The 12613-nt window shown below is 41.4% G+C and overlaps 1 protein-coding gene across 7 annotated transcripts in view; it reads left to right on the top strand.

Moving 5' to 3' along the window:
- Nucleotides 1-12613, top strand: part of PLD5 (phospholipase D family member 5) — a 453172-nt gene that overhangs the window by 425032 nt on the left and 15527 nt on the right. For all 7 annotated transcript variants that reach the window (XM_077167818.1, XM_077167821.1, XM_077167819.1 and 4 more), the window contains 2 exons: nucleotides 2407-2543; nucleotides 8721-8889. In XM_077167818.1, the coding sequence (XP_077023933.1) occupies nucleotides 2407-2543; nucleotides 8721-8889 (306 nt within the window). The remainder of the gene's footprint in view (nucleotides 1-2406; nucleotides 2544-8720; nucleotides 8890-12613) is intronic.

Below are 12613 nucleotides of genomic sequence, written 5' to 3'. Positions count from 1 at the left end.
GACCTCTATTTTCACTCTCCTTTTGCTTTACTGCAGAACAAAAGAGTATACCATGCAAGGCTCATAAAATTAATTCAGGAGTGCTACCAGGGAAACTTAACAGCGTTCTCTCTAATTACTGTACCAGATCAGTAGATTATTCTTTTTATTATTTTTCATTCATTTATAGCTTGATCAACATTTTTAAGCCAACAGTGTACCCTGGTACCATTTTCAAAGTTATGGGACTCTAGAATCACACACCTTTTCCATTTATCGCTCATCAGCCTTTCCAGTTTTCTCTCCCACAACTGCCACCTATGAATGTTGGCTCTGACAATATATGTAGAATTTCTTCATCAGTACTATGCTGTTTCACACCTACAGCATATTTATTTGTTGAAGCTTAATAGTTTCTTAAAGAATGGCTCCCATTTTCCTAGTCTTTCAAGATTCTGGTTTGTGCTGGTTTGAAAGGATGCATGTCCCCTAGAAAAGCCATGTTTTAATCTAAATCCCATTTCATAAAGGCAGAATAATCCCTATTCAATACTGTATGTTTGAAACTGTAATCAGATAATCTCCCTGGATGTGTAATTTCATCAAGAGTGGCTGTTAAACTGGATTAGGTAGAGGCGTGTCTCCACCCATTTGAATGGGTCTTGATAAGTTTCTGGAGTCCTATAAAAGAGGAAACATTTTGGAGAATAAAAGAGATTGAGAGAGAGCAGAGCAGAACAACATAGCCATGAGAAGCAGAGTTCGCCAGCCAGCCACCTTTGGATGAAGAAGGAAAATGCCTCCTGGGGAGCTTCGTGAAATAGGAAGCCAGGAGAGGAAGCTAACAGATGACACTGTGTTCACCATGTGCCTTTCCAGATAAGAGAGAAACTCTGTGTCTGTCATGTGCCCTTCTGCTTGAGAGAGAAACCCTGAACTTCACTGACCTTCTTGAACCAAGGTATCTTTCCCTGGATGCCTCAGATTGTGCATTTCTATAGACTTGTTTTAATTGGGACATTTTCTCGGCCTTAGAACTGTAAACTAGCAACTTATTAAATTCCCCTTTTTAAAAGCCATTCTGTTTCTGGTATATTGCATTCTGGCAGCTAGCAAACTAGAACACAGTTAAAGGAATCTCCTTTGTGAAACCTGTTTTGGGCCATGTTCTAATTCACTGCTGAGTACTGCCAAGCTCCTGGGTAGGGGACTTGAAGCAAGTAATCATATCTTTTCTTAATAAACACATAGAGCACCTACTGTATTCAAACATTGTGTATGATAATGACAAACTAGGAAGGAATGAGGCAATTAGCACAAACAGAGATGCATTCACACATCTGTAGAAATACTTAGAATGAAGCAACTCCAACTGGAGGAAGAGGTTGGAAATCACACAACCCTCCAACATATTAATTTATGAAGCATTTTCAAGTTAATTCCACAAATATTTATTGAGCATATAATATGGGTAGGTAGGCATGACATGTCCCAAGGAGCAGGAAGTATATCATCAAAACACTGTGAAGCCAGTGGAGGAGATAAATACATAGACAGATGCAGTGCAATGTGACAGATGCAGTGCAGTGTAACATGTGCTAGAATGTAAGCTCCACAGAGCAAGTTCTTGGCTTTGACCACTGACCATGCCACAGGCCTAGATCAGGACCTAGCACACAGCAGGCACTTGGTGCTATTTGCTGAATGATTGAAAAAGCAAGCCCCTAAGGCATGCATCAAACCCAGCCAGGGAAGAAGTCATTGTCTTATCAGAGTCTCGAAGTAAATCTTTGTGAAAGGTGTATTATTGCTATTACTCCCATTTGGAAAAGTGTACAGGACATGCCAAGATGCCCTAGGTTATAAGTGCCCAAGTCAGGTGTGGAAAACCAAAGACCCAGCTCTGTCCACTACATTACAGGTCCAGTGTCTCAGAGGGTTCCAGCCTCCTCGGGACTAATTTTGAAAATCTGAACTTGTAAGATAATAACACATGTCAGGAAGCCAACAAGTTTGTTTCTCCCAACAATACAATTCGGTTTTGGAGCATGAGGAAATTCCTAACCAAGACAGGAGAAAAGTAATTAGAAAACCAAAATGCATCTTCCCCTATCTATAGACATGTCTCCACCTAATCCAGTTTAATACCTACTCTTGAGTGAGTCACTTCTCCATGGAGATAATCTAATTAAAGTTTCCAACATACAGTACTGAATAGGAATTAGAAGAAACAGCTGCCTTTACAAAATGGGATTAGGGTTAAAACATGGCTTTACTAGGGTACATGAACCTTTTCAAACCGGTACATAGGTTCTCCAATATTTAGTTAAGAACCAAAATCCATTAAAATGAATAAACAACAACACATAGAAAGCCCCAGGTCACAAAAAGTACTACGCTGAAGGTTTGACTTTTGTGTCTTCACAGAATTCTCCCAAACTCTTTTGCCCTAAAAACAGAAGCTTTGACATCGATGCCATCTACAGTGTGATAGATGACGCCAAGCAGTATGTGTACATAGCCGTCATGGACTACCTGCCTATCTCCAGCACCAGCACCAAGAGGTCAGTGGGTCCCCTAACCTCTAGTCAGCACCCAGTCTCCAGGGTCAGGCACCAAACTCTGGACCACATAAACCTTTTCAAACCAGCACATAGGTTCTCAGAAACCTGCCTGGACGCTGAGAGGCCATCAGGTCTGCATTCCAAGGAGCACACCATTCACATCAACTCGATGGACATCCACAGTTGACCCATGATAAGCCTTCACCCTCAGTGGGTCCCTTTTCCAGACTCACAGTCTCACCCTGCAGAAGTACCTCAGTAGTTTACATAATAGGCATGAGGCATGAGAGGGAGTTTAGAGAGAAGGTTGGCTTGTTCTCAATTGGAAAAGATGATGACCAATTGAGAATTACGAGTTGAGATGTATCTACAGAACATGCTGAAACTGAGCAGATCTTGCAAGGTTTTCTATAAAAGAAGTATTGCTTTGTTCTGTTCATGTCAGTCTTCACTAAATGCTCAATTTTATACCTTTTCAACTTAAAAGAAAGGGAAACAAAATATGGATGTATATTTGCATATATATAAATGCCAATCCCTCCCTCTGTGCGAGAAAGCAAGCATCTGAAAAATGGAGCGCTTTTTCAATAATTTATCATTGTTTGAGCATGCAAATACTTGGAATAAATTTAGGAGCAGAATTTATGACAGCCTCTTTGGAAAAATCATTGCATGCATAAAATACATGGCCACTTTTGCTCTCCAACTAGAAATGCAGTGATTTGGGTCTTTGTAAATGTTTTGAATAATCAGGTTAATTCAGGATAAATTTTCCAAGTGCACGTTTCTGGGAGTGCAATCCAAGACCTTTTTAATTTGAAAAATTACAATTTCAAAATAACCATTTACTGAGGTGAAATGATTGAGTATTTTTCATATTCCCAGCCTGAGACAGGCATAATATGCAACTCCTATATGTAAATGACTATCCAATTGCAAAACTGTTTTTCTCACAGAAAGTGATTGCTCCTAATGATAGGCAGTCAAAAAACATTTGAAGCTGCAACATGGTCTGTATCAAGACCTTTTTACTTTAAAGTTTTGTATATCCTTTGAACATTCATGGATTTTTTTCCAGGCATGTTCACGTCCTTTCTATCATTTCTTTTTATGTTTCTCCCTTTAATTGTTCATTTGGTTTTTTAGATTTAGTTTTAGAGTTCAACATCACTTTAAGAAGATTTTAAAACAAAACAGTGAGGTTTTCCCTGATTTTCTTGTCATTCAGAAGGAGAAAAGGGTCTAGTTCCTGGAGTTATATGTTAGGATGAGATGATGATTTCTCAGGGTTGACCAAACCTTAATTCCAGGAAGTTCCACAAGGAGAAAAGAATTAATATGGACAATCTAAAATATCTTAGAAATCCAGGGATGCACAGTTGCTTCTGTGGTAGAATGTTCATCTGCCATAGAAAAAGCTAAAGAAATGTTGAAGAACTGGAGACTTGCCTGAAATTTTGTACTTTGGTTTTTAATCTACCATTTTAACTGTTATTCAAGGAGCAATTCTTTTATCATATTTTTAAATTTTTAAATCTTTAGATTTCTGAAAGAAAAGTCTACAAAAGGTTATAAGAAGTCATCTAAAATCCATGTTATAATTAAATTATTCTCAATTGTATAAATGAAAAAAATTTTAAGACTCTGACTGGCTACTTGTCTTTACACAGACCTGGAAATGTTTTTCAAGAGTGAATTCAGGGTGGGCCATGGTGGCTTAGCAGGGAAGAATGCTTGCCTGCCAAGCCCGAGGACCGGGGTTCGTTTCCCGGTGGCTGCCCATGTAAAAAAAAAAAAGAGTGAATTCAACTTGAATAACAAGGAAATACTATCAAATTTCAGTGTGACAACATAATTAATTAATATCCATAGACCTAATTTTTAGTCGATGAATTGCCAAACATTCAAATGAAACAGAAAAAGTTCATACACTCCCAAATTACAAATGGTTGACAGCATGCAAAATATATATTTTTATATACTATTATTTAACTATAGCATTAAAAGTAGCTTCTACTTTTCACGGTAATAGAAATTGAATGGAACAGAGACATATGGCTAAATAAATCCTGCAGCTAGAAATCAAACCCTGGTTCATTTTTTCCTAATTTAGCAATCAACCTCTATTTCTTTAAGCAATTCACTTAATTAATTAGATCTCAGTTGGGTTCATTCATTATTTCTTTAGTCATGTGAACTGTTTCTATCAGAAGGAAATCAGTGAATGTGTGAAAGACTAATAAAATTACAGACTGATTAGTCTTTGGGGTGTTAATGTTTTTCACTGATCTATTCCTTCAACAAATACTTATTGAGCACTCTGCACTAGTGATTGAAGTATGAAGAGCATATTGTCCTAGGAGCTCAATCTAATAGGGGCAAGTGGGCACAAAACAGATTATTATAAGACAATGGGGTGAATGGGACAATAGATATATGTGCAGAATCTTCCAGGTACTCAGAGAAAGGGCATCTATGGCACAGTTTCAGGGTATGTTGACTCCTATTGAAAGAAATGCCGCCTGTATTACATTTTAAAATGCAGGGGGCAGGCCGGGCCATGGTGGCTCAGCAGGCAGAGTTCTCACTTGCCATGCTGGAGACCCAGGTTCGATTCCCAGTACCTGCCCATGCAAAAAGAAATTGCAGGATTTAGTCAGAAGAAGGATGAGGAAGGGAGTTTTCTAGGTAGAAGGGACCACATGAGCAAAGTGTCGGGTGGAGAAAACAGTTTCCATGTGCCAGGAGCAACAACAAATTCAGTGCTGGAATACAAAGTCCAATGTAAGGTGTGAAGATCAAATTGGAGAAGTGGGCAAGGGCCAGGAATCGGTGAATCTTGACTGTAGGAAGCCTCTGCCATACTTGAATGAAAAAAGTGACATGTCCAGATCTGCTGTCACATGGATCACTTTGGTGGTCATTGAGGATGTGCTTTACAGAGACAAGATGAGAGGTAGGGAAACCAATGTGGAGCTGTCATAGTGGCCAGGTTAGAGATTATGAGAACCTTGACTAGGGCAGTTGTGGGGGGCTAGAAGAAAGGAAACGTATTCCAGGATTATTTCTGAGGTACTGATGATTAGTAAAAAGGAATGCAGACACAAGAATGGTTCCCAGGTTTGGACTCTGGGTATTGGACGGTGAAAGCTACACTAAGTAGCATTAAAAAGTATACAGAGTGGGACATGACTCCCAGGGGTGTGGACCTTCCTGGCAATGTGGGACAGAAATCCTAGAATGAGCTGAGACTCAGCATCAAGGGATTGAGAAAACCTTCTTGACCAAAAGGGGGAAGAGTGAAATGAGACAAAGTGGCAATGGCTGAGAGATTCCAGGCAGAGTCGAGAGGTTATCCTGGAGGTTATTCTTACGCATTAAGTAGATATCAATTCAAGATGTAATAGAGAGGCTGGAGGGAACTGCCTGAAAATGTAGAGCTGTGTTCCAGTAGCTGTGTTTCTTGATGATGATTGTATAATGATATAGCTTTCACAGTGTGACTGTGTGATTGTGAAAACCTTGTGTCTGATGCTCCTTTTATCTACCTTGTCAACAGACAAGTAGAACATATGGAATAAAAATAAATACTAGGGGGAACAAATGTTAAAATAAATTTAGTTTGAAATGCTAGTTTGAAATCAGTGAAAGGGAGGGGTAAGTGGTATGGTGTGTATAATTATTTTTTTGTTTTCGTTTTTTTTCTTTTTCTGTTGTCTTTTTATTTCTTTTTCTTAATTGATGCAAATGTTCTAAGAAATGATGAATACGCAACTAAGTGATGATATTGTAAATTACTGATTATATATGTAGAACAGAATAATCACATGTTAATGTTTTAGTTCATTTGTTAAATTTTTTAAATTAATAAATAAATAAAATTTAGAAAAAAGTATACAGAAATAAGCAGGTTTGTGAACTGGAGGATTTTGTCAGTATTCAAGGGGAGATATTCAGAATAAAGTTGAAGAGAATGAGCCTGGTGAATTTGGAGTCTTCAGAATTCAGATGACAGTTGAAACCAAGTGAGTACACTAAGCCACCCAAGGAAATGGCATGTCAAGTAAGAACAGAAGGATCGTAGAATCCTAAGGGAACATCGATATTTAGCGAAGAGGGCCTACAACAAATACAGAAGCAGTCTGAGAGATAAAAGGTAGACCAACAAACTATCGGATTTTAGAATCCAATGGAATTTCAAAAAGAAAGGAACCATCAAAATATGTAGCCAAATCTAAATATAAAATAAGACCTGAATGATGCCCATTAGACTTGGCAGTTAGGGCATCACTGATGACTTTGAAGATTTGGGGCAGAGTGATGGCTTAGAAGCCAGATGGCAGTGGGCTGAGAAGTGAATGGGAGGTGATTAAAAGTGAAGTCAGAGATTACAGTCTCTATGGCTGAGAAGTTTAGTTGAAGAAAGGAGAAATTGGACACCAGCCCCAAGACCATGCAGACTTAAAGGGGGCTTCCCTAAATGGAAGTAACTTAAATTTCTTTCAAGCTTAGAGGAAGCTAGGGAAGGAGTAGTTGAAGATATTTTCAGGGAAAAACAGCTAAGCAATGCAGTTCCAGACAGGGCAGAGCGCTGTAGGAGTAAGGGAGCAGCCTGGGGGGAAGGGGCAGGTTGGAGCCTGACTCCAAGAGGGAGGGAAGCCTTATCCCCTCAGACCAGAGGAGAGGGGATGAGGATGGGTGTGGATACTGAGGGTAGAAAGCGGAAGAAGCCCATGACTGATAGCCTCAATTTCATGAATGAAGGAAAAAATATATCTCTGGAGTAGGGTGAAGTTTGGAATAATTATTGAAAGGTACAGAAGGAGACCAAACACAAAGTCAAGGGGTTGACAGCGGTGCTGAGGGCACAGGATGAATCTGTACTTGCTCGCGTCTGCACACTCCCGGGATTCCTGTTTCCAGTGGTCCTCAGCTCTTGGAGCATAGAAATAGACAGTGGGAATTATCACATTGATTTAGGACTTCGATTTTGCCAACAGCTAGAGGAGGGTAGAGGCACAGAGTCCTTCAAATGGTAAGAACTGAGATTAAGCTGCACTGGGAAAGGGATAGGGAGGAGTTTACGGGCCAGGAGAAAATGGGGGGGATCATGAATCTTAGGCTCACATGGGGTCAAAGAGCCGGTTTAGTATGAGTAAGTGAATGGGAGAACCCAATGGTTGGTGGCCAAGGTCATTTATAAACTGGGGACTTTTGAAGGCACAATCCTTACAAAACTAACAGGCAAAGTTGTTTAATGATTTCGAATTAGTCCAAACAGTGAATTTACCCAGAATAAGGGCAAGATTTGGATGAAGAGAAATTCTGGAAATCAAAATCCAAAATCTTCAGGGTATGTAGAAGAGTAAGCAGGCAGTCCACAAACGACAGGAAAAGCGTGGCAGGGAGAGGAATTGGGGGCTTGAACCTTAAGATAAGAAAGTTGTTTTTTAGCATGACAATTCAGCAACCATTCTGGAAATGACATCCCAGGATGGGTGGAGGAAGGCTGCGGCTACATCCTAAACCAAATAGGTGAGCTGTGGTAGAATACACTCAGAAGACTTAAGGAGAATCTGTGGCCTTAGGGAAGACTCAGGGTTTAGTTAAGGCAAAAGGTTAAGGATTCAGGGAAGAGGCAGAGCCTGTAGGGGAAAACTTTTCTGATGAACAATTCCATCAGGAAGGGTTGGCGGTGGGAGATTACTGGGAGGCTTGGTCAGGCTAGAGGAAGCTAAGAACATCTAGAAATAAGAGCATGGAAAAGCTCAGATAAGCAGAGTAGAAGTTCATTTGGAGGGCACTTGCCAAAGAGATATTTGGGCAGCTTTTGGAGATGGGACGAGCTTGAGGTTCTTAATGGAATTCTACTGGAAAGGTGATTCTCAGCACACATAGAAAGAGAGGCATAGGCTGAGTTGGAGGAGCAGTGAAGGTGGTGCCTGAGGACCTGGCTGTGGGAGACCTCGTTTTAGACAGGGCGGGTCTCAGTAAGCATGATCTTTCTGTGCTCTAACCCAGGAGACTTGCATTTCCTCAGTAGCTCCTACAACGCCATACATCACAGAACAAAGTAATGATCCGATTAATATTGACTTTCTCTGTAATCTAACAAACTTCTTTCCCCAAACCATCTTATTTTCTTTACTTTTATCTACATGGATATTGTCTCTGCAGGACTTACTGGCCAGACTTGGATGGGAAAATACGAGAAGCGTTAGTTTTGCGCAGTGTTAAAGTTCGCCTCCTTATAAGCTTCTGGAAGGAAACTGATCCCCTCACCTTCAATTTTATTTCATCTCTTAAAGCTATTTGCACTGAAGTAGCCAACTGCAGTTTGAAAGTTGTAAGTATTATATTTACTGTGTTCTTAAGTAAAAAGGGTTTATTCCCCAAGAATGAATGATCATATGGTAAAAAAAAGAAGCAAGGACTTCATGACTCTTCAACAATGCATTACAATAGAGTCATCAAAAATGAGTTTCCCTGAGAATTAACATCAAGGGATTGAGAGAACCTTCTCGACCAAAAGGGGGAAGAGTGAAATGAGACTAAGTGTCAGTGGCTGAGAGATTCCAAACAGAGTCGAGAGGTTATCCTGGAGGTTATTCTTACGCATTAAGTAGATATCACCTTGTTAGTCAAGATGTAATGGAGAGGCTGGAGGGAACTACCTGAAAATGTAGTGCTGTGTTCCAGTAGCCATGTTTCTTGATGATGATTGAACAATGATATAGCTTTCACAATGTGACTGTGTGATTGTGAAAACCTTGTGTCTGATGCTCCTTTTATCTACCATATCAACAAAAGAGTAAAACATATGGAATAAAAATAAATAACAGGGGGAACAAATGTTAAAAATAAATTTAGGGGCGGGCCGCGGTGGCTCAGCGGGCAAAGTGCTTGCCTGCTATGCCGGAGGACCTCGGTTCGATTCCCGGCCCCAGCCCATGTAACAAAAACGGAGAAACAAAATACAATAAAACAAGAAAATGTTTAAAAGATGTTTCCCTTTCTTCCTTCCTTCCTTCCTTCTATCCTTCCTTCCTTCTCTCTGTCTTTCCTTTAAAAAAAAAAAAAAAAAAAAAAAAAAATAAATAAATAAATTTAGTTTGAAATGCTAGTGGTAAATGAAAGCGAGGGGTAAGGGGTATGTTATGTATAACTTTTTTTCCTCTATTATCGTTTTATTTCTTTTTCTGTTGTCTTTTTATTTCTTTTTCTAAATCGATGCAAATGTTCTAAGAAATGATGAATATGCAACTATGTGATGATATTAAGAATTACTGATTATATATGTAGAATGGAATGATATCTTATTGTTTTGTTTGTTGTTAATTTTTTTTAATTAATAAAAAAATGAGTTTCCCTCAGTCCTTACAATTAAAAAAAATCTTTGGAAGTATAAAAAAATAATAATAATAATTTTGCACTTGGGCGGGGGAGATAGTTCTGGGCTGACCCAAGACCCTTCGTTAATAAACATGAAGGGCTATCTTTAGTGATAACAAGTAAGCTATAAGCTGATAACAGTTGAAGCTGTGAGGTCGATACAGGGGGATCACGACACTGTTCCATCTCTTTGTGAAGTTTTCCATCATTAGAAGTCACTCTACGTAATAACACACACGTACACGCACACACTTCACATATCTCCCCACCCCCTCTAAGCAGGGGAAATGATCTGCTTTGTCAGTGCCCAGGACTCCCAACGTGATGTAGCTTTCCCGTCATCTGGGCCCACAATAGTACCCCCTTCGGGGCTTACGCCATACCCACCCGCACCTCTGCCATTCCCCCGATATCCCCTGTACTGCAGCACCTAGGACTTCACCCCGCTCCTGGAAAGTGCCATGCATTCCTTCAATCATCCGTTCATTCATTCACACCAGTCTTTACTGGGCACTTACCACGAGCCAGACACTGTTCAAGGCACTGGAGAAACAGCGATGAACAAGACAAAGCCTTGCCCTCAGGAGCTTCCACTCCTGAGACACGGCAGGCACTGTCTACAGTGTCACATGGTGAGAAGCAGAGAGCCAGCTTTCGGGAGGATGGAGAACATGGTACCGGTTACTCCATTTCAGGTGGAAGATGGATTAGACCTATATTCTCAAAGTAGAGCCATAAGGAGAGGAATTGGATGAGAAGCATGAAGGAAAGAGAGAAATCCATAAAGACAACAATCATTTACCAGATTGAGGAAAACAGAGAGGACCAGCGCTGGTCAGGAAAAGCAGGGGTTCACGTTTGGCAAAAAGCTTGAAGGAGACACCACCCCCGGCTTCATGTGGACCTTGAGCTCGAAGAACACTAGAGGTGGCCACGAAGGGGCCTCAGCACAACCCAGACCTCATGTGGCTGCAGCTCCAGGGGCTCTGCAAAGGACCCCCCCCCCACCAGCCCCCAGCCTGCTGGATGATGTCACTGGGCACTTCTGCAGCCCCAGGAACCAGGATCCCAGCCAGACTCCTGGGGCACTGACACCCCCACCCCAGTCTTCTCCCCAGCCCTGGTGAGGGGCTGGGGACATGTTGGGGTCTAAGCCCCTCAGCGTGCTGTCTGCTGGTCTCTTGGGCCCCTGCTGGCCAGGACAGGGAAGGGAGAGAAGCACAGGGAAGGTGGGCGGGGGCAGGTACCTAGGATGATGGCAGGAGGTGTGGAGTGGGGGCTCCTGCAGACGTGGCTGTCCAGATCCTAGGGGGAAAGCACTTTGCTAGGCTCCTTCACCCCGCTGCACCCCGCTGTGCTCTTCCCCACCTGGAGGCACCTGTCCTCCCTGTTCCTGCCCCCAGAGCCCCCAGCCTCCCACACAGGCAGACTCATTCCTCCTCTCAGAGGCTCGCCCTGCTCCCGAGACCTGTGGCCTGGCTGTCCTCCCCTCTCGGCTGGCCACCGCTCACTTTTGAAGATTCCATGTTCTGTTGGTGACCCTGAGGGCAGCATCTGTCTTGCTGCTTGTTTATCCTTAGGACTTGAACTCGAGATAAATCTTTGTGGAACAAAAATAAAAGGGTGGGGGGAGGTTATTCCCTGCACTCATCCAAGAAAGCCATAAGCATATGCATGAACTTACAATAAGAACCAGGACAGCGATCTTTGATAGTAAAAAATACTTGAAAAGCTAGGGCAAGTAACTTTAAAAAAATTGTCACACACATGAGGAGACTAGAACCCAGGTTTCCTGTTCTTCTCCCAGTCTAGCTTTCTTTGTACACGTTTTCTCTTGCATCCTCTCTGTTTTGAGTGATCTGCTTCATTTGCATAAGTGTTCTTTTTTTTTAAAACTTTTCTTTATTGTGAAAAATACAAAAAAGCAGTGAATTTTCCAAGTACATTTTAAGAAGTAGTTATACAACAGGTTTTAAAGTTTGGTATGGGTCACAGTTCCATGATTTTTTTATTTCTTCTAGCTGTTCCGAGACATTGGAGGCCAAAAGGAATATCAATATAATGATTCAGCAGTCATATTCATTTGCTAAATCCTATCTTCTCTGTTATACTCCTCCTCTTTTTTTTTCTTTTTTGTGAAAAATGGCGTGTTTACAAAAAAGCAATAAATTTCAAAGTACATTGTAACAATTAGTTGTAGATCAGATTTCAGAGTTTAGTATGGATTATAATTCCATAGTTTTAGATTTCTATTTCTAGCTGCTCTAAGGTGCCGGAGACTAAAAGAAAAATCAATATATTGATTCAGCATAATGCTCATTTATGAAACCCGACCTGCTCTGTAGAACTCATCTGCATAAGCATTCCTGTTTGTGAGAGCGTGACTGGCTGAGCACCGGCATGTGAACACAGGCTCCTCCAGCCCAGGGTCCCCCACCCGGGTTCCTGCTGGTCCCCTGTGAGCCACATGCTGAGCTCATGAATACCTTGCAGGAAGCAGGATGGGACGTGGTAATCACACTAACCGTGCTGACTCTCTAGCTCATCTTGGACCCTCCCCAGGTCCCCACGGGTCACCCGCTTGCTGCCCTCAGGGCCTTGGTACATATCGTTCCCTCTGCCAAAAACACTGTTCTTCTCCTTGTTGTTCCTGACTAAAGCCCCCCAATCCTGTAGAT

The sequence above is a fragment of the Tamandua tetradactyla genome, chromosome 7 (genome assembly GCF_023851605.1).
Source record: "Tamandua tetradactyla isolate mTamTet1 chromosome 7, mTamTet1.pri, whole genome shotgun sequence".
Lineage (NCBI taxonomy): Eukaryota > Metazoa > Chordata > Mammalia > Pilosa > Myrmecophagidae > Tamandua > Tamandua tetradactyla.
Note: the sequence above shows the minus strand (reverse complement) of the source record. Positions and strands in the feature narration are given on the sequence as shown.